This window comes from Gorilla gorilla, chromosome 21 (assembly GCF_029281585.2).
Source record: "Gorilla gorilla gorilla isolate KB3781 chromosome 21, NHGRI_mGorGor1-v2.1_pri, whole genome shotgun sequence".
Taxonomy (NCBI): Eukaryota; Metazoa; Chordata; class Mammalia; order Primates; family Hominidae; genus Gorilla; species Gorilla gorilla.
In genome coordinates, this window is record NC_073245.2 from 47,861,446 (window position 1) to 47,884,051 (window position 22,606).

At 43.5% G+C, this 22,606-nt stretch overlaps 2 protein-coding genes across 18 annotated transcripts in view; both read right to left on the bottom strand.

Annotated features, from left to right (window-relative positions):
* The window catches only part of LOC101127756 (RNA-binding protein 12), a 39,121-nt gene extending 25,173 nt beyond the window's left edge, over positions 1 to 13,948 (bottom strand). The window contains exons 1-3 of one of the 14 annotated variants that reach the window (XR_008674641.2): positions 13,726 to 13,896; positions 7,901 to 7,985; positions 2,514 to 4,330 (exon numbers count right to left, since the gene is read on the bottom strand). Coding sequence is in view for 6 of the 14 variants with exons in the window: in XM_019017035.4 (XP_018872580.1) it covers positions 1,510 to 4,308 (2,799 nt within the window). In the remaining 8 variants the exon portion in view is untranslated. Of the gene's footprint in view, positions 1 to 754; positions 4,331 to 7,900; positions 7,986 to 13,725 lie in introns of those variants that run through there. The other 13 variants (XM_004062074.5, XM_019017035.4, XM_019017036.4 and 10 more) reach the window with 13 other exon arrangements.
* A 4,282-nt stretch (positions 13,949 to 18,230) lies between these two features.
* NFS1 (NFS1 cysteine desulfurase) overlaps positions 18,231 to 22,606 on the bottom strand; it is a 29,635-nt gene continuing 25,259 nt past the window's right edge. For all 4 annotated transcript variants that reach the window (XM_063702233.1, XM_063702232.1, XM_031004935.3 and 1 more), the window contains 2 exons: positions 22,037 to 22,126; positions 18,231 to 18,951 (listed from right to left, as the gene is read on the bottom strand). In XM_063702233.1, the coding sequence (XP_063558303.1) occupies positions 18,888 to 18,951; positions 22,037 to 22,126 (154 nt within the window). In that variant the 3' untranslated portion in view covers positions 18,231 to 18,887. The remainder of the gene's footprint in view (positions 18,952 to 22,036; positions 22,127 to 22,606) is intronic.

Consider the following 22,606-nt stretch of genomic DNA (forward strand, 5'->3'; position numbering starts at 1 on the left):
TTTCAGAGCATTGACTAGGGAAAGTAACCATAATTAGAGCCTTGTAAGGCCAAGTGTTTTCATCACAAGGAAAGTAACCATAATTAGAGCCTTTTATGACAGTGAGAAAATTTGTTTTTCATTATCATCTCACCTATCTCCCCTTCCGTATTGTTTATAATATAATGTGACACATCTTCAGAGCACTGACTAGGGAAATCATAATTACAGCCTTGTAAGGCAAGTGTTTTCATGACAAGGACACTTACCAACCAGAACTCATGTGGTCCTCCTGCCTTAGTGTCCTGAATACCAAAGAAAAGAGTATGAAAGGGTCAAGAATCTCAATTTTCTCCTCTGGCGGCTGCACTTGTACTCTGCATGAAGACTTTTAGTAAACAGGCTCCTGATCGAACAACTATGCCAAAAAGCCTCCAAATAACAGGACTAACACGTATCAATCTATGAACCAGCATACGGATCTTTTATTCTATACTACTACTGCTAACAAAGATAATTTCAACTTCAGTTTTAAAAACCTAGATATAACACTTTCTTATGAATGGGCCCCTCTTTGTTTAAAGGCCAAAATTTCACATAATCGGGACAGGAGGAAATTGATACTACAATTAGTCCATCATGAAAAGGACTTCAAATCAAGTATCTTAAACACATTATTAAAAGTGGTTTCTGGTTTTCGATACCATCCAAACAACATGAACAATTTTTAAACTGACTAACCTAAATCGTGGCGGTCAAACCAAAAAGGCTCTGGTAGATAAAGCACTCCATAGTTTATTTTTATGGCAAAAGTCTTATTCCACACAGTTTTAAGTGTGACATTAGAAATCAAAGTTTGAGGTTATAGCACAAACGAAGTGTGGACTTTTATATTTAGGGAAAAAAACCAACAAAACAGTTCTGCTCATTTACAAATGAGTCAATTAGACAAACAAAGCAGCAACTTCTGAAGCAGGACTGTCTATACAGCAAGGACCCTTAAGAAGCAATAAAGGTACATACAATGAATCTGTATACAGAAATTTTATTCAATTTTAAAAGAAAATGAAGACTTTAGACAAAGCTTTACCCTATAACAAAGCAAATCTGTCCAGCTTTAAACCAAATTCTGAGAGTAGCCAACTTCTATTTTCAGCAGCTGGCAAGAGCACCCTCAATGAGTTCTACTGACATTTCTATTTTCTTCATCCCATATGGTATAAAACAAAACCAATCTAGACTCCTTGATAAGCTTTATGTGGTCATTTGAGTTTTACAAATGGTTTCTCTAATGGTATGCCAAAATCACTTATGTGTTCTCTCCAGATAGCTTTACTGTAACATACAGCAATGTTTATCCTGGTGAGTGAGTCTTCTGTAAACAGTCAACCAATGCTCTATGTTATGGAAACCAAGCTATATGCAATTGAAACAATCCACAGGTTCTAACCTGGAAATACTAGGAAAACAATCTGGATGCATTAATCACAGCAATATGAAGATCTACCCTATAAAAAATGATGTGAATGGCTACCCTAATACAAGTTTTACTTTTCTTGAACCTATAGGCCTGTCATTTAAGTCAATGACAGCAGCTGTGGCTTCATCCCGAGACTCAAAGGCCACCATGGCTTCACCTGTGGGCATACCTTTTTCATTGTATTTTAAACACACTGAGCCTGGGATTACTTGATAGCCATAAAAGAAATCTAAAATCTCATCAATAGACACAGTAAAGGGCATGTTTTGCACTTTAATTACTGTCGGTCCTGGTTTTCCAGAACTAGATGCAAAGCCAGGGGGACCACCAATATGGATTGGGCCAGGGCCGGGGCCAGGGCCAGGGCCAGGCCCAAAAGCTGGTGGCCCACCCAAATGCCCAGGGGCACTTCCAAGACCAGGAGGGCCACTTCCAAACCCCGGGGGACCACCTAAGCTACCAGGGCCATTTCCAAAATTCTGAGGGCCCCCTCCAAATCCCGATGGCCCACTTAAATTGTTTGGTCCACCTCCAAAACCCGGAACATCCAGTCCTAGACCAGGCAAACCACTGTTTCCAACTGAAGGCATACCAGGCCTAGCATCACCAAAGGCCCCGCCTCCTAATCCTGGAGGAGGGATTGGTGGCCCAAAGGCATTTGATCCACCAAAATTACCAGGAAAGTTAAATGGAGGCCCATTGTTGGCTTCCTTTGATCCTACAGTCAGGAAGGCATGCTCTTCACCTCCTGCACTAGGTATTCCTGCACTGGGCATTCCCGCACCAGGCAGTCCTGCACTGGTTATTGCTGAACCAGGCAGTCCTGTGCTGGGCAGGCCTGCACCGGGAAGTCCTGCACTGGGCAGTCCCACACCGGGCAGTCCCGCATTGGGCATTCCTGGAACTGCAGGATTACCTGGCACAGGCATCTTTAATCCCTTTTTTCCTTGGGCAGGGGGATTTTTCTCAATCTCTCTCATATCTTCTAGGGTAACTACATGAACAAAAGCTTCTCTCCCATTAAGTTTTTTACGGTGTAAGCGTTCAGACTTACGTGCATCATCTTCATTTTTAAACTGAACCAATGCCTGTCCTAGACCTTGCCCATTGTTATCAACAAGAACATGTACAGCATTTTCATCCACTGGGATTCCTTCTAGGAACTGAAGAACATCCATCTTTGTAATGCTGAATGGAATATTTGTTATGTGGGCACAGACTTTGGCAGAGTTGACATCCCCCTCTGGATTTAGTATCATTTCCCTCTGGTCATAGCTGAAGTTCTGCAGTCTTTTTCGAATCATATCTATCTTTTCTAGCATACCTTTCTTAGTAATTGGATGAACTTGAATAAAGCGATTGCCCATGTACTGTTTATGACGACACAGAGCAGCCTTATAGTCAGCCTCATTTCTGAACTCTACAAAGCCTTCGCCAGTTGCTTTCCCATTGGGTCCATAAGCTATATAAATACTATCTTCCACAATATCCAGCTTTTTAAAAAAATCAATGACATGTTTGTTTTCTGCTTCAAATGGTAGCCCTTTCAAGTAAACACAAAAACCAGCCTCATGTGGTGATCTTGACCTTGATCTTTTCTGCCCACTGGGCGATTTTGACCTGGGAAGTGTCTGAGGAGGGGGATGAGTTTGTCCAGAAGGTCCCATATTTTGCTTAAAAGTGATATGGCCTCCAGCAGCTACCCACTGTCTTTCTGTGGCAGGGCTAACTTCCACATAGCGTTGAATCATCAGCATTCTGTTTCGTTTCAAAGCTTCAAATGTATCTTGAGGGGAGAGAAACTTAACCAATCCATTCCCATTATTTCGACCTACATGATCTTTCAACAAATGCACTGCATCAACACGGAGCCCATGAAAAAAATCTCTGACATCATTTTCCATTGCAGAAAAGGGCATTCCATGCACACTGACATACAGATCATCAGGGTTGATGGGGAGTGGCTTCACACTGCTCTGAGAATTCATCTGGATAGGGTTAACAGGATTCAACGGACCAAGAAACATAGGATTCAGGTTATTGTTCAAATTCATAGGTGCTCCAGAGCCATTCATTCCAGCAGGTAGAGGTGCCACAGGTGGCGGATTCAAGGGCGGCATGCCCGACATGGGTGGCAGTGGGGTCATGGGTGGCACAGAAGGAACTGGGGGAATCGGGGGCACAGGAGGCACAGGAGGCAATGTAGGTACTGGAGGAGGAACTGGAATTGGGGGAATGGATGGCATTGGTGGCAGAGATGGCATCGCTGGAATTGGAGGAATTGGTGGCGGCGGGACTGTGTTCATTGGAGAGGCTGTGCTTGGAACAGTTGAGCTAAACGCTGGGCTCCCAAAGGAAGCCCCCATATTTGGAGGAGCTGTTCCTATGCTGGCTGTGGAAAATGTCTGTATGTTTTTGTTGCTTTCATGAACAGAAGTGGTGGCAGTAACTACACTGGGTGATGGATTATTAAAGTTGGATACTGTTGTGGGCAAGTTTACCCTGCTACTCATTCCTGAGCTAGGTGGTGGTCCTGATCTACTGGCATTTGCTGGTGGTATATCTAAGTTGGCAGTTTCAAAACGCCTACGACTCAGTTCAATCATATTCTGCATTTCCGTTTTACTACTCAACAATAGTGTTACTTTTGACCCTTTAATTGTACCACCTGTGCGCATCATACCAAGCCTTGCATCTTCATCAGTGGCAAAAACGATGAAAGCCTCACCCAGTTCACCCCCTACAATATGCACGCCCCCATCAGGAATGGTCAATCCAGAGAAGAAGTGGCGAATGTCCATGGTCCCCGCCACAATTGGGAGACCTTGCAAACGGATGACCACAGCCATGCTGCGCTGAAACCACACACACCTGCAGATGAGAAAAGGCAACGGCCAGGTCAGACTCCTGTTTATCACACCAAGTTTTTAGCTACAAGAATGACCAGCTACCATATTAGGCCCTCAAATAGTCCCTCAAGCTATCACAGGCAATGTCTTTAATTTAGATATTCTAAACACTGAACATTACGTGCCATTTACAATGTAAAACGTAGACAATTTCAACTTCCAGAAGGCATTAATTTTGGAAACAGTTCAGTCCCAAGACTCAAAAAGTTCAAGAAAAAACAACTGTAGGACAGTAAAATACATATACATCATTCAGACCACTAATCATTCAGTAAGATTTAAAAGAAATGTCTAAGTCAAATCAGGAAACAAAGTTTAACAATCTATACGGAAAAAACATGCAAAGAATATATAGAAGTTAGTATTTAAAACTGGCTTAGCATCTTCCCTATATACTTGATAATTTCATAGAATTATCAAGAGTGTGATTTTATAGAGCTCAGTCTCAAAATCCATCCAACAGAAGCAAAAAACTAGAATACTAATGAATTGTAAATAATACTTAAGACTAAAAGTAGACTCAAGTCTTAAATGAGAACTGGTTCCATTATTTTATTCATCCTAAAACTTTTCAATCTGCCTTGTACATTACAAAAAACTACATATGGAATTATTTATTATAAACAAGGTTAAGACATACTAAGAAGCCAAAAGAACTACTGAATAGGACAGCCAAAATCTGAGTTACCTTGATTCATTACCCCCAAAAGTAGAACCTGGTTATAGTCCCATTCACTGTGACTATTTTAATTAAAACTCAGGTCCAATGACTAATAACCAAATCCTCTATTTAATAAAATTTTTTTAAGTATTATTTTCCCCTAGGAGAGGGCTGACAATAAAAATATTTTTTGTTTTTGTTTTAGAACCAGAGTGTGAATTACTCAGTGGTTGTTACAGTCTTGGACCTACACAACTCCTGTAGGATCTCTGTGATCTCCTTAGATCATGCCTGTTTTGACATAATCAAAAAAGAAATGTTCCCCTCAAATTTCAGTATTTCAGTTCCAAAGGCTTCTAAGAGCAAATCCAAGGGCAGCCCTTTGGAAAGTGACACAAGCCGAATTATTGGGCCTGGGAAACATACTACTTTGAAATTAAGGTGGTCAACAACATAGGGTGTTTTCCAACCCATCTGAAAAGTCAACTTTTATTTATTTATTTATTTTGAGACAGAGTTTCACTCTTGTAGCCCAGGCTGCAGTGCAACGGCACGATCTCGGTTCACGGCAACCTCCACCTCCCGGGTTCAAGTAATTCTCCTGCCTCAGCCTCCCAAGTAGCTGGGATTACAGGCATGCGCCACCGTGCCTGGCTAAGTGTTTGTATATAGGAGAGATGGGATTTCACCTGACCTCAGGTGATCCACCCTCCTCAGTCTTCCAAAGTGCTGGGATTACAGGCGTGAGCCACTGCGCCCCACCTGAAAAGTCAACTTTTAAATATAAGCCCATAAAATCAGCTCATGACCCTCAGAAAGGTTATAAATTAATGAAGAGATTTGGTTTTATCACTTCTCAAGAACATTAGAAGGGGCAAGATTTTCTACTATAAGCTCTAAGAATTCTGTAACTTCACTGTCAAATATTATATAAATACTAATGCAATGCAACAAAATCTGTAATTATATCTCAATATTACAACTGCCGTATACAAACAAGAAACAAACTGCTTGGCTTTGACAGTTTTCTCACAGACACATACACAAAAATAAAAAGCCACCTTCAAATTTAATCCAGAAAAATGGACTAGCAAACAGAAAATGCTTTTTGTGAGGCCATTATAAAGCACTAGAAATTTGGGAAGTGTGGGGGAAGCTTTTCATTTACAAACTTCAAGAGTCAACAAGAAAAATTAATGCTAAAAAACATCACACCAACAGTCTCTTTTCTCATTTACTATTTAGCAGCCTATAAGGAGGTTCATCAAGCAGTTTCCAAGTCATTAAATCAAATTCACATTCCTTGCTCAATCTAGAATACGTGGCTGTATGCAAAATGTGATAGCATTTCCTGTTCAACTTCAAAAAACGGTTAATCACTTTGTATAGGGGAAACATCATGGGCAATCCAGGTACTCAAAACAACTTGAGAGAGAGAGAGAGACTAGTTTGCACTGGGACAATCAAACAGAAACTTGATATAGTCCCAAGAACACAAAAATTAAACACAGGGCTAAAGTGACATACACAGTTAAGTCTTCAAGCCATTTTCTGTTAAGAGCAGGGATTTACTGAAAGTTTGTACAAGGTACACATGAGAATATGCTATTGAAAATCTGCCTCAGATTACCAGCTGGAAAGGGCTGAATATTAAACCAAAGTGGAATACAAGATTTATTCATAAAGCCATCTGATGAGGAAAATTGTTTCTAGCTTCCAAAAAATATGAAATAATATCTGCAGCCAGGTGCGGTGGCTCACACCTGTAATCCCAGCACTTTGGGAGGATGAGGTGGGTGGATCACCTGAGGTTAGGAGTTCAAGACCAGCCTGGCCAACATGCTGAAACCCCGTCACTACTAAAAACACAAAAAATTAGCTGGGCATGGTGGCAGGTGCCTGTAATCCCAGCTACTAGGGAGGCTGAGGCAGAAGAATCACTTGAACCCGGGAGGCGGAGATCGCGCCACTGCACTCCAGCCTGGGCAACAAGAGCGAAACTCTGTCTCAAAAACAAATAAATAAATAAAAGAAATAAAAATTTTTTAAAAATTTTAAAAAGTATCTGCTTTTCTGTTACTAAGTAACTGTTCGACAGCTAAGTCATTTCAACCTAACTTGGGCCTATCTTAGTTACTTAAACAAGAGGATTAGATTCCACTTGCTAAGGTTCCATTTAAAGTCTAAAATTTGTACTCTAAAACATGTGACCCATTATCTATACTTAAACTCTGAGGAAATATAAATAAACATATCAATAACAAGCATCTGTATTTGTAATTAGTCTAAAATGCTACTAAGAAATAAAACTTACTGCCTATCAGGAAAATCGCAAGATAAATAGATCCATATAAATGAAATTGACCCCCAAAGGAACAACTGTTCAAAGCACCCATCTACCCCACCCCTATCCCTCAGATAAACTTGTAAAAAACCACACCGGCCTGGGCGGCGGCTCATGCCTGTAATCCCAGCACTTTGGGAGGCTAAGGCAGGTGGATCACAAGGTCAGGAGTTCAAGACCAGCCTGGCCAAGAGGATAAAACCCCATCTCTACTAAAAATACAAAACAATTAGCCGGGTGTGGTGGCAGGCGCCTGTAATCCCAGCTACTCGGGAGGCTGAGGCAGAGAAGTGCTTGAACTCGGGAGGCGGAGGTTGCAGTGAGCCAAGATGGCACCACTGCACTCCAGCCTGGGCAACAGAGTCTAGCCTGGGCAACAGAGCAAGACTCCGTCTCAAAACAAAAAACAAGCAAACAAAAAAACACACACACACACAATATAGTTGCTACATATATTTTCATATTTCTTAATAAGCTATCTCATTTTATTTTGTATAAAAACGAACTCTCTATTCAAAATCTCTTACCTGATAAAACAAGAGATGTATTTTCTTAACAAGAAGTAGAGGCCAAGTCAATCCTGTGGGCAACCAATTAAAACCAACTTTTAGACTGCAATAGAGAATAAACGGAGGCAAAAATCAATGCAGGAAACACAAAACAACACGCACAGGCCACACTGTACATTACGAAGGCGAGTCTGAAACCACCAGAGTACTTCATTAGAATGCATATCAAAAAAAAAAAAAAAAAGAAAGACACCGTAACAAAATCCCGCACATGCTTTTTAGTTGGTATTGCTTTCAAATTTGAGTATCTCAAAATATTTATATATTTACATACATCAAGAGTGTCATAACTTAGCCCAATAACGAATCCATTGAAAATTAAAACAGTCATAAAGCTCAGCTTCACAGCTAATTGCTTTGATCACTTTATAATTAAACCAGTCCAGAAAACTCCGTAACACAAGTCTATTTCCCCAGGTTCTCACCAAATTTGTGATGAAAAGGCACAAGTTCGCACAATAACAATTCTTGGACAACTTAAGATAGCAATTCAAGGGTACTCATGGAAATTACTGCAATTATTCTTTCAATATATTTTATTTTGCACAAAATAGCATCCAACATCACAAAACAAATGAAGTATGAGTTCTTGCTATAAGGACTAATTCCACTGGAGCTCAAAATATTAACAAAATATTAAGGGAAAGTGTTTTTTCCTCTGGCACCACAACAGTTCTCAAAAACTTGTAAAATTTAAATAAATAAAATAAAATAAAATTTAAAAACACCCTAAAAATGCCTGACATATTAAGAGTATATCCCAAAATAAAAACAGGTCACTCATCTTTCACTGTCATTTCTTCCAAACTGGTGAAGTTATTAACAAGTCACAAGCATATATGACCAAATGTCTAGACAACTATATTCAAAGGTCATTTTTTACTTTTTTTTTCAAAGGTCATGTTTTAATTCGGACAGAGAAGAAATTTGCCACTGTTCAGTATTAAGATTACCTATGACTACTTTTCCAAATGATGCTCATCTTATAGTATCTTCCAAGACCAAAATACAACTAATGACCTTAATATTCATCACCAAAAAGTAAAACATATTTCAAAAATTCTGTGTGATTTTCTAAAGGACAAACTATTCATCGTCTAGTCAACTACTCAAGTTGCTAAAGAACAGTGAGATGGTTTTACCACAAAGAGCTATGCAAATATGTAATCAATACAATCAAAAGTCTAGAGCATTGTATTAATCTTTTACATGTTGTAGAAATCTAGCCTAACTCATTTTTTTTTTGAGACAGGGTATCGCTCTGTCGCCCAGGCTAGAGTGCAGTGGCGCGATCTAGGCTCATTAGGCTCATTGCAACCTCCGCCTCCCTGGGTTCAAGCTATTCTCATGCCTCAGCCTCTGGAGTAGCTGGGACTGACTACAGGTGTGCGCCACCACCCGCAGCTTATTTTTGTATTTTTAGTAGAGACAGGGGTTTCATTATGTTACCCAGGCTGGTCTCTTAACTCCTCACCTCAAGTGATCCACCCGCCTCAGCCTCCCAAAGTGCTGAGATTACAGGTGTGAGCCACCACGCCTGGCCTAGCCTAACTAAGTCTAAGGAGTTTAAAAATTCTTCATTTGAAAGCCATATCTAGTAGTTTAACAGGTCACAAAGGAAAATGTGAAACAGAAAAAAACCTGCTTCAAGTAAAGCAATGAGCAAGAGCATGAAGTACTGTAATATTTATGTACAGGTCTGACTCCAGCAGCCACATAACAGGGTAACGTTCTAGTTTCTAGAACTTGTAATAAACATCTGATCCCTACTGGAGATTCCAATTCAAAAGGTCAGGTATGGGGCCAGGGCATATGCCTGAATATAAGGTAAGAAGGTTCCTCTCAGCCTCTTCCCTTGCAAACTCAAAAGATACCGTATGTCTATCTTGAGAAGGACAAATCTGGGGTCAGCCAGTTAAGCTCAAAGGGAACTCACCAGGTCTACTCTCAAAAATTTCTAAAAGGTTACCAGAAATTACCTTTAAAAGGAAGAAATTTCTCATTCCACAAGGCAAGGCTGAAAGGCCCAGCTGAATTTGACAAATGCCTAGTTCAAGTTTTATGTGTACAACTTAAAGCACAAAATCAATCCAGATAGAAATTTATGATTCTCTTCTATTTCAGCAAAGAGGAATACCCACCCCACCCCATACCAAGGAAAAATATGCAGAAAGTTGATGCTACAAGTCAGAACTTCACAACCCTTGGTATTATACCTCTTCAAAAGGGAAAGGTAAATGGAAATAGAACTGAAATACTTTTGTGTTGACACCTCACTTTGTAAAAACCACAAGAATTTAACATAAGTGTCACTGTTTTCCAGGAAACTACTATTCCTGTATTCTAAATGTCAGCTAGCGACTGAATGCAGGATTTCAAAAATCCATGCCATTTACCTAAAGCTTTGCTGAACTTTAGAAGGATAAGACTAAAATAATAACAATAAAACATCTAAAATACATATTCTATCTATACATACAGCATAATGATAGGAAAGGAGAAAATGGGCCTGATTTGTCATTAAAGCCACTGATATACTTCAGAAGATCTAAGACAAGAAGCTGGCTTTAGTATTTTCCATTCATATTATCAGGAATTAGCCCTAACATAAAGGCTTGCTTCAACTTGACAAAATACCAGATGCATGCACAAATCACAAGTATCTGCTACAAAAATTTAACATGTTATGACAAGACAGACTTTCATATTTACTAGCCATTCTAATCACTTGGAATTTCAGAAAAAAATGTCTGACAACAAATCTCTTCAAGAAGTCAAGGCACAAACTAAAACGACTATTTTCACTCTTCATCTGGTAGTAAACATCCAAAAGTGAACTTCAACTTTGTTCAGTTATCACTCTTTAATCAACAAGAACCAGGGTACAGCAGAGCTAGGTTCTTCAGATCCAAAAGAAACAATTAAACTCTCAAATGTTCACCTCAGAGATTAGCAACAGAGAACCAATCACAACGGGCACAATGCTAAAAACAGTATAATCACATTATAATAAACATTATGAAACAACCACAGTTTCAGCCACTTGATTTTGTTCCCCATTCCCAAATGGACCATATATCAAAGTCTAGGATCACTCTTAATGAAAAAATTATTCTGACACTGATGGAGATGTATACTTTTTATAACGCATTACTCAATTTTTCCATTAACCTCCATTCCGTACTCAAAGGCAGCAAATCAGAAGACATTTCTAAATAAGATATTCCTCCTGTCAAAGATATTAAGTTATGTTTCAATCCCCCCAAATGCCAACAAAAATGTTGCTACCTTCATTTTCACTTGAGCAAAATTATACTTCCAACCTAAACAACCACATTCACTCTGTTTTTGAGTCTTAAAAGCTGGCTTTAAACTTAATTAAATTTTGTGCAAACCAAAAGGTATATGGGTGTGGTAGTAAAATCTGATAAAACTGTAGTTTAGATAAAATTATCTTTTCTGTTTAGTTGAAAACATTTAACAATATTCCTTTACTCCATGAACATTTACTATTAAGCACTTGTGGGCCAGACAAAAGATATAAAAGTGGACATCATCAGTCTCTGCATTTTAGGGAGGGACATCTAAAAGCATCTTTCGTGCAACCAACTACTGACACTTGGTTCTTCCTACAACATCTACAGAAGAAAACATACATTCATACAATGACAGAGTGGCTCTCTGCAAAATGGAGTAAAAACTATCAACACTGTCACTGGATTCCAGCACCTGGAACACACTGGCCCACAAAATCAAGTTTCACACCTAAAGATTGTACTAACAACTCCCAAACTCTCAATACTCAATCATCAAAACATTTGACGTGTCAAAGAAGGTGAAAGAAGCCCAAAGAGTACTGGTATTAGCATGTAACAATACGTTGCAAGTAACCACACAATTATTTCTAAAGCTTCACATTTTTCATCTAACAGATTTGAACATAAAGAAAATGAAAATTATACATTACAATCCATAAGCAAAGTAATCAACATTTAATCGAGCATATATAAAAATGGATTCCCTGTTTCATTAAAAATCTGTCCAATAATATATACTAAGCACATCTTCATTGTCTGTTTTGTATAAACACGCCAAACATTTCACTTTCTTCATAAATTACCATAACGTTATTTGAACCACCTGTAACAGTTCTTCCCAATTTTTTATACTCTTTGAAAATGTCTGCACACACTTTCCACTAAATCCAGAAATCCTCCATTCTTATCAAAACTGCCAAATTTCAGAAACAAGTACAACCAGTCTTGTACTGTAGTTCTATAATTTAAAAAACAAGATTTCCCTATGTGTCCAGACTTGAGGGATTTTTCTCGACTGCAAATGCTCTGAGATGCAGTAACAATATACACTAGTTAACAAGGTCCCAGACAATTCTTGTTGCTAAGACTGCATTTTGCAAAAATTACACCATTTCAAACCATTCAAGCAAGAAGTTCTAAAATACTGCAGTCACAAGCCTAGCCTCTCCCTTCAACAAACCTTCAGCTGCCATCACAACTTTTTCCAGTGGGTTATACTGACTCTATTATTGAATAATATAAAACGGTCCCTACCAACTTCCTCAATTTATATTAGGTTATCTCTGAGAATCCTGGAGCCAAGGAGGGTTTTAGGGCCCAGAAATCTCTTAAAGTCTGCAATTCTCAGCATGACACCACGCAGATGAGTAAATGTTTAGCACTTAATACTGAGTAACCCTCACAAGAGCCCCTCAGATTTGTCACTATAAAGCACACGTTGGAGGCACACAAAAAGCCCGTACGTTTACAACCTAGCAGCTAAGCCTGCTGCACTGGCGTCCAACCCCGTCACTAACCTGTAGATCCTCAAAGTCCCTCCCACCACCCAATTCACGTGGCTGCAAACTAATGCAGCCAAGCTTCAGAGAAACTAAATTAACTCTCCATCAAAAGCACCCACCCTCCGCAGCCCACTGGATCTCGTCCTCCTGAAATGCCACAGGATCCTCTCCCGAGGGAGCCGTAAATGTGCTGCTCACAGCAGCCCCTTCCCTACTGGGGGACCAAAGGCCTGGCATCTTACTACAATTCTCAGAGCCTCGGGAGGCGTACTCACCCCACCCCCTCACTTCCTAGCTTCAGACGCCGGCTTCTCAAAACTGCTACACCCTCGAGTAAAGCCCCTCCCCAGCAATGGACCTCGGAGGCATTTCACTGCAACCCCCTCCACCTTCAGGCCACGAAGGCGGCCGGTTGTGATACTTCCTTTCTGAACTCACAGGAGTGTACCGACTACAGCTTCCTCCCCACAGGTGTGACCTGGGTCCCCTTTTGCTGGTAGGCCACAAAGGCCTCCTTTCCATTTCGGGTTGAAGGAGTGTCCTCACTACGATTATCTCCCCACCTCCAGGCACAGAGATGTAGTTATAACCTCTGCTTCATTGGCGGAGACAAGAAATCCTCCGTACTCGGGATGTAGGCGTGTTTTTACTGCAGTCCCCGTTAGCTCGCAGGCCGCTGAGCCAGCCAGCTCTGGCCTGCCCCCTCTCAGACCACGGGGGCGTCCTCGCTATGGCCTCGTCCCCACTTCGGTACGCAGGCTCATCCTCTTGCGTCCTCCTTGCATCCTCTCAGATCTCAGAGGCCTAAGTGGCATCCCACTCCCCCTGCAGCCCTGCCTCGACCCTTTGTGTGGGGCGCTAGTTGCCGCGGGCTCGAAGGCCTCCGAAGGCCCCGCCCCGGGCCACCAAGGGGCACCACGAGCCCCGCACAGCCCCGCCCGTTCAGGGGCTGCGGGAGTCTTACCGGGGAAAGCTGCGCGGCACCAGAACCCAGACCCCGAATTACCCCCCGCGCGAGTGCCTCCGCCCCGCGGCCGACAGCCCCAGCCCGAACGGCTTCCCGGAGCCCAACGCAGCCACCACCTCCTTCGCCGCTTCACAAAATGGCCGTCGGCCCGCTCAGCGGCTCCGCGTTCCAGAAGGGGGAGGAACGGCGTGGTTGACGTCAAGGGGCCGCGCAAGCGCGCTGACGGTCTCGGGCGATCTCCCGGAAGTTACTGGGTTTTGTGCTAAGAGGGGGATATTCAGTCCCTGCTTGCGACTGTTTGCGCACAGGACCGACCTTGGGCTAGTGGCCCTGCCGGGTGGGCTGGGTATGAGTGTCTAGCTTGGCCCTTCACTGCAAGACTGTGCAAATTGCTTCACGTCTTCCAGTTTCCGCGGAAGGAGCAAATTGTGCTTACCTCTAAGTTTTTTGAGGATTAAATGGACCACAACGTGGTGGCTAGTTATTATATCCTGACAAAACAGCCAAAACCTGATTCTTTTTTCCCATTTAAAAGTTTATACAGGCCGGGGGCCGGGCGCAGTGGCTCACGCCTGTAATCCCAGCACTTTGGGAGGCCGAGGAGGGCGGATCACGAGGTCGGGGAGATCGAGACCATCCTGGCTAACACGGTGAAACCCCGTCTCTTCTAAAAAATACAAAAAATTAGCCGGGCGTGGTGGCGGGCGCCTGTACTCCCAGCCACTCGGGAGGCTGAGGCAGGAGAATAGCGTGAACCCGGGAGGCGGAGCTTGCAGTGAGCCGAGATTGCGCCACTGCACTCCGGCCTTGGCGAAAGAGCAAGACTTCATCTCAAAAAAAAAAAAAAAAGGCCGGGCGCGGTGGCTCACGCCTGTAATTCCAGCACTTTGGGAGGCCGAGGCGGGCGGATCACGAGGTCAGGAGATCGAGACCATCCTGGCTAACACAGTGAAACCCCGTCTCTACTAAAAAATACAAAAAATTAGCCGGGCGTGGTGGCGGGCGCCTGTAGTCCCAGCTACGCGGGAGGCTGAGGCAGGAGAATGGCGTGAACCCGGGAGGCGGAGCTTGCAGTGAGCCGAGATCGCGCCACTGCACTCCAGCCTGGGGGACAGAGCGAGACTCCGTCTCAAAAAAAAAAAAAAAAAAAAAGTTTATACAGGCCGAGCGCGGTGGCTCACGCCTATAATCGCAGCACTTTGGGAGTCCGAGAAGGGCGGATCATGAGGTCAGGAGTTCGAGACCGGTCTGGCCAACAAGGCAAAACCCAGCCTCTACTAAAAATACAAAAACTAGCTGGGTGTGGTGGCGGTGCTTGTGGTCCCAGCTACTTGGGAGGCTGAGGCAGGAGAATCGCTTGAACCCGGGAGGTGGAGGTTGCAGTGAGCCCAGATGGCGCCATTGCACTCCACCCTGGATGATAAAAGCGAAACTTCGTCTCAGAAAAAAAAAACAAACAGTTTTAATCTAGGGCAGGGCGCAGTGGCTCACGCCTGTAATCCCAACATTTTGGGAAGCCGAGGCGGGCGGATTACCTGAGGTCAGGGGTTCAAGACCAGCATGGCCAACATGGCAAAACCTCGTCTCTACTAAAAATACAAACATTAGCTGGGCGTGCTGGCTGGTGCCTGTGGTCCCAGCTACCAGGGTGGCTGAGGCAGGAGAATCGCCTGAATCCGGGAGGTGGCGGTTGCAGTGAGCCAAGATAACGCCATAGCACTCCAGCCTAGGCGACAGAGCAAGATTCCGTCTCAAAAAAAAAAAAAAAAAAAAAATTCAATCCATCGTGACCCCTCCACGGCTTCACTATAGTATTATTTTATTATAGAAAAAGCTATTCTCTGGCTGGGCGTGGTGGCTTACGCCTGTAATCCCAGCACTTTGGGAAGCCGAGGTGGGAGGATCACGAGGTCAGGAGATGGAGACCATCAGGAGAGCAAGACTACATCTCAAAAAAAAAAAAAAAGAAAGCTGTTCTCAAGCTGCTTTGGGCCTAGCCCCCCGAACTTCATGCCCCTGCTAATTAAAAGCTGGATGTGGTGGCTTAAGTCTGTAGTCCTAGCTACTTGGGAGTTAGAGGCAGGAGGATCCCTTGAGCCCAGGAGTCCGAGGCTGCAGTGAGCTATGATTGCACCACTGCACTTTAGCTCAGGTAACAAGAGCAAGACCCTATCACTTAAAAAAAAGAAAAAAAAAGGTTGAAATTATCACAATTCCAACAACCTTTCGGGATTTCTATGGCAGACTGGACTGGTGCTAGCCCAGTATGCCAAAAACAGCAAGCTGGAAAACCAGGCCACACTGTTAAACTAAACCTATGCTTTATAGGTTTTTATAGGTTTGCTCTGTGTAGGTAAAACATAGTCCATTAAAAACAAAACCTACTAAATGCAATGTAGCATCCAGGGTTGGATCCTGGAACAGAAAAAAGACAGGAAAACTGGTGAAAGCTGAATAAAATCTGAAGTTTAGGCAGGGCATAGTGCCTCACACCTGTAATCCCAGCATTTTGGGAGGCCAAGAGGCAAGAGGATTGCTTCAAGACCAGCCTGAGCAACACAGGCCCAGTCTCTATAAAAAATCTTTAAAATAATAATTTTAGAAAATCACGTTTCATTAATACTAATATACCAATGTTAACCTCTAAGTTTTGACAAATGTACCATAGTTTTCTTTTGTTGTTTTGTTTTTTTTGAGACAGAGTCTCACTCTGTCGTCTAGGCTGGAGTGCAGTGGCACAATCTCAGCTAACTGAAACCTCCACCTCCCAGGTTCAAGCAATTCTCCTGCCTCAGCCTCCCAAGTAGCTGGGACTACAGGTGCGTGACACCACGCCCGGCTAATTTTTTGTATTTTTAGTAGAGACGGGGGTTTCACCGTGTTAGCCAGGATGGTCTCCATCTCCTGACCTCGTGATCCACCTCCCTCCGCCTCCCAAAGTGCTGGGATTACAGGCATGAGCCACCGCGCCTGGCCTTGTTTTTTGAGACGAAGTCTTGCTCTGTTGCTTAGGCTGGAGTGTGGTGGCACCATCCTGGCTCACTGCCACCTCGGCTCACTGCTACTTCTGCCTCCAGGGTTCAAGCTATTCTTGTGCCTCAGCCTCCCAAGTGGCTGGGATTACAGGCACCCACCACCATGCCCAGCTAATTTTTGTATTTTTAGTAGACAGGGTTTCACCATGTTGGCCAGGCTGGTCTCAAACTCCTGACCTCACGTGATCTGCCTACCTCAGCCTCCCAAAGTTCTGGGATTACAGGCATGAGCCACAGCACCCAGCCTATTGTTGTTTTTGAGACAGGGTCTCACTCTGTCGCTCAGGCTTGAATACAGTGGTGCGATCAAGGCTCACTGCAGCCTTGATCTCACGGGCTGAAGCGATCCTCCCACCTCAGCCTCCCAAATAGCTTGGACTACAGGTGGGCACCACCACGCCTAGGTAATTTTTGTATTTTTTTGTAGAGTAAAGGTTTTGCCATGTTGCCCAGGCTAGTCTTGAATTCCTGAGCTCAAGCAATCCATCCACCTTTGCCTCACAAAGTACTGGGATTACAGGTCTGACCGACCACACCCAGCCAAATTAGCATAGTTTTATGTAAGACTTTTTAATTAGAGGAAAACTGGTAATAGATCTACAACTCTACTATCTTTGCAACTTTTCAGTAAATCTAAAATTATTCTAAGTAAAAAAGATATTTTTCAACAAGAAAAATTCTATAATTTCATCTCCTCCTTCCACTGTCCATCTACATTTACCAAACTTTAGCCCAGTGGCTTTCAAACTTTCCTGTCCCCCTGCTACTGGCAAGTATGAAAAGCAATTAAACTTTTTTGACCATTATCCACAATAAGAAATACATTTATAACCTGGTATACAAATTCAAATATATCATCAAAATATATTCTTAAAATATGCATAAATGTACTCTAACATATTATCTCCTTTTTTAAGTACTGGTAACTACCCACCTATGGGTTCAGACCCACAAATGAAAAGCTCTAGTTACAATGGCCTTCTCTGGGTTTCTAAAGTATAATACTTTGTGCTTTATCACACTTCAGGCCCTTAGCTCTTGCCATTCCTTCTCACCTCTCATTCCTAGATTAGTGAGCTCTTCATATTTATAAGCACTACCTCCTCAGCAAAACTTTCCTCAAACACCCAGCATGGTAGGTTTTCCCTGCTATGTCCTCTTACCACTTAATTCTTTCATAGCACTTATCACAATCTATAACATTGTTTATTTGTTTACTTATTTTCCATCTCTCCACTAAAATTTAAAACTCAGTGAGAGCAGGGTCTTTTTTGGTCCTGTTAACCAGTGTATTCCTAACACCCAGAACAAATCTGGCTCCTGGCAGGCATTCAAATAATTGTTAAATGAAGAGATACAAAAGCCCACTGAGTCATTTATGCAAATCAGATGGAGTGGCGGTCTTCTCCACAATTCCCAAGTACAGCTTCCACCACTTTTCCCTCAACCTCTCATAAAGTCACAGAGTAAATAGAAGGTGAGTTTATTTCTCCAGTCATGAAATTAACAATTTTCAAGAAAACAAATTATTAGAATAACTGGTGGAGTCATAGACATATTTCTAGCTCCATTAGGTCAAAGGAAAGGAAAGAGGACAAGGGTAGAAAGGAGACAAGCCCTCTAAGAAACTGTCCATTCAGTCTGTCTGCAGTCAATATGAAGAGATAGCCTTTGGAGCTACAGAAAATATTAAATTGAAGTGGATTATGCTTGCTGTTAAAGAAGCTGGTCCAGCCGAGCAGCAGCAGAAGACGAAGACTCAAATGTCCATGTAGAGCATCATGGTCCCTGACCAAAGAGACTTCTTCTGGTTCCTCTTGCTCTCCTCACCAACAGCACAGATGTGCCCAGCAGCAATATGACAGCAAATGTCTCTATGGCTTCGGGATGAAAATGTCCACACACTTTAAGACCCGAGAAGAAATGGGGAGTGCTCCACACCCAAGGAACTGAAGCTAGGGAAAGACAGTTTTCTTGTGTTTCTGTCATAGAGGTGGACTGATGCTGAAGTCAACTGGTCTATACCAATCTAGAGCATCCACTAGGTGTAACAAGGTGTCTGGTTGTGCACGGGTTGGTGAGGCAGGAGGGGCCAGACCAGCACAAAGTCAGGGCCCTATTCTTCTAGTGTTGGGTCCACTTGATGCTCTTGAGGTCAATGCCATCCTGAACCATCTCCCAGAGAGGGCTGCCAAAGAGAAGAGGCATTAAATGAGTGAGGGCTTAGATAGGAAGTCGACAACATTGGCCCCAAGGCTGTGAGCAATGGCTTGCCTCCTTCTGTCCCTGTCTGTCCTCTGCCTCTTGCCCTGGTAGACCCTAACACGGGTGGTTAAGGTCTCCTGAGCTCTCCAGCTCCCTGTAAGTCCTTGTCAGCTCTCCTGAGAGCTCTCCCCAACTGCTAACAAACAGGAATAACTAGGTTCCTCAGGCTCAATTGCAGTGGGGCCCTGAGCCAATGGACACCAAACATGGTCATATTCTTGAAGCTTTCATCCCACTGGTAAGAGGCTATGGCCATGGTTTCCCTTGGAGGAACCAAGACCCTTGAGACTTGTATAAACATCTAGTTTAAGCCTCTCTTCATATGACATGTATAAGCAGCTAGTTTCAGCCCACCACATATTACCCGCTTTTCAGCATTTGTTTCTTGGTTTTGTTCTAGTTCCCAGTTAGGGGTGGAACTTAACCCTAAATCATCTTGGTATGCTGTACCCTTACCCAGTTCTTGCCAGTTTCATCTCCCCAGAGTTGGCCTGTGCTTCCAATATCCCTGGCTCTAATCCAAAAGAATTCCTTGGATCTTAGACCTGAGCATCCCATCTCACACAAGAGCTGCTGCTAAGAAATCTCTGCTAAGCTCTGATCGATCCCCAAGCAGAAGCTTGGATATCTTGGATAATGTTCCCAGACCAGATATTACTTCAGTGTGCTATGAATATGGGATTTTACAGTTTAGATTTCACCAGGTAATTTTATCAAATTTCATTATATTCTTGACTTGTCCCTCTTCTATACACTAAACATTCCCAGAATGCCTTTCTATTCATGAGATTTTCCATGGCCCTTAAAGTTAGCCATCTCCTTCCTGTCCTTCCTCTTTAGGGAAGACCACTTATTATTATAGGCTCACAAAATAAGACTCTGAGAGCTAATAGGACCAGGCTGCATTCAGTTTGTAAAGGGTCAGAAGGAATAGGGTGCAGATGCCGAAGCCACATAGATAGGAAACGAAAGGCTTTGCTGGCCGCGTGGTCAGTAGAAATGCCTTGTGAGTATACCACAGAATACCAGAAAGTGAGGACAAAGGAAGGGTCCTGCAGTTGAGCAAGCTATAGACGCTTAAGCAATACAGCTAGACCCTACAAAGAAAAATCCAGAACACAGAAAGGCCTGGGAGAGCTCATAAAGGGAAGCAGAGTATATACCTGAAATTCCTCTCTCTACCAACTAGACCAAGAGAATCCTGAAAGTCAAGGTTAACCAAGACAAAGCCAGGCTCTGAAAAAATCTAGAGGCCTCAAGGTTCCAGGAGGAAGATGAGCTCTGTGGCTACTAGGGGAAGCCCTGGTGCCAGCTGACTGGCCAAGATTCTCATTACCTTTATAAACACATTGATTGATTGATTGAGACAGAGTCTTGCTCTGTCGCCCAGGCTGGAGAGCAGTGGCGCGATCTTAGCTCACTACAAGCTCTGCCTCCTGGGTTCACGCCATTCTCCTGCCTCAGCCTCCCAAGTAACTGGGACTACAGGTGCCCACCACGCCAGGCTAATTTTTTTGTATTCTTAGTAGAGACGGGGTTTCATCATGTTAGCCAGGATGGTCTTGATCTCCTGACCTCATGATCCGCCCACCTCGGCCTCCCGAAGTGCTGGGATTACAGGCGTGAGCCACCATGCCCAGCCACAAAAAATATATTTTTAAAATTAGCTAGGTGTGGGGGCACACAGCTGTAGTCCTAGCTACTTGGGAGTCTGAGGCAGGAGGTTAACTTGAGCCCAAGAGTCCAAAGTTACAGTGAACTACAACTGTGCCACTGCACTCCAGCCTGGGTGACAGAATGAGACACTTTCTCTAAAGATAATAATAATCATAAAGAAGAATACTACCTGGGCCAGGTGCGGTGGCTTGTGCCTGTAATCCCAGCACTTTGGGAGGCCAAGACAGGAGGACTGCTTGAGCCCGGGAGTTTGAGACCAGCCTGGGCAACATAGCAAAACTCCGTCTCTACAAAAAATACAAAAACTAACCAGGCATAGTGGCACATGCCTGTAGTACCAGCTACTTGGGAGGCTGAGGTGGGAGGATCACTTGAGCTTGGGAGGCACAAGTTGCAGTGAGGTGTGATTGTGCCACTGCACTCCAGCCTGAATAACAGAGCAAGAACTTGTCTCCAAAAAAAAAAAAAAAACTACTACCTGCATTACCTGCATTCATCTAGTTCTTTAGTTTGTTTCTTTTGTTTTTGTTTTCTTGAGACGGAGTCTCACTCTGTCACCCAGGCTGGAGTGCAGTGGTGTGATCTCGGCTCACTGCAAGCTCCGCCTCCCAGGTTCACGCCATTCTCCTGCCTCAGCCTCCCGAGTAGCTGGGACTACAGGTGCCCGCCACCACGCCCAGCTAATTTTTTTGTATTTTTAGGAGAGACGGGGTTTCACCGTGTTAGCCAGGATGGTCTCGATCTCCTGACCTTGTGATCCACCCACCTCAGCCTCCCAGAGTGCTGGGATTACAGGTGTGAGCCACTGTGCCCAGCTTTTTTTTTTGTTTTTTGTTTTTTTTTGGGACGGAGTTTGGCTCTTGTTGCCCAGGCTGCAGTGCAATGGTGCAATCTTGGCTCAACGCAACCTCCCCCTCCCAGGTTGAAGTGATTCTCCTGCCTCAGTCTCCCAAGTAGCTGGGATTATAGGGATGCGCCACCACTCCCGGCTAATTTTTTTGTATTTTAGTAGAGATGGGGTTTCTCCATGTTGGTCAGGCTGGTCTCGAACTTCTGACCTCAGGTGATCTGTCCGCCTCGGCTTCCCAAAGTGCTAGGATTACAGGCGTGGGCCACCCTGCCCGGCCTAGTTCTTTAGTTTTTAAAAACACTTTTTCATTGTGAAGACGAGTAGCCAAGAAGATCTACTTTCTTGCTTTGTGGAATCTCTAAATCCTAAGATCCAAGTACGCTTGAACTTTGGTTTTGGCAGTATAAACACATAGCCTAAGGACAAGAGGGGAGACAGTGCTAGAGTTTCTTCCAAAGGGTCTCTGATACAATATGTATACCTCATTTCTCGAAGACGCTTCACATGCTGAATGCATTTCTCCACTGTGTAGTCCACTTCCTCCTCTGTAGTGAAGCGGCCAATTCCAAACCTGAAAAAAGGCACAGGAGAATGGCTCCCCATCAGAGCTCTGGCACTGGGATAAATTCATTCCGCAAATACTCACTAAGGATCTACGACACAAAAGATATGGAGAGAAGAACATGGTCCTTCCCCTTTAGGCAGAGTTTCTCAGAACATGGTATACGGATCGGCCGGGCATGGTGGCTCACGCCTGTAATTCCAACAGTTTGGGAGGCCAAGGCGGGCGGATCACATGAGGTTGGGAGTTCGAGACCAGCCTGGCCAACATGGTGAAACCCCGTCTCTACTAAAAATATAAAAATTAGCTGGGCCTGGTGGCACACGTCTGTAATCCCAGCTACTCAGGAGGCTGAGGCAGGAGAATTGCTTGAACCTGCAAGTCAGAGGTTTCAGTGCGCTGAGATCATGCCACTGCACTCCAGCCTGGGCGACAGAGTAAGACTCTGTCTCAGGAAAAAAAAAAAAAGAACATGGTCTACGGACCACC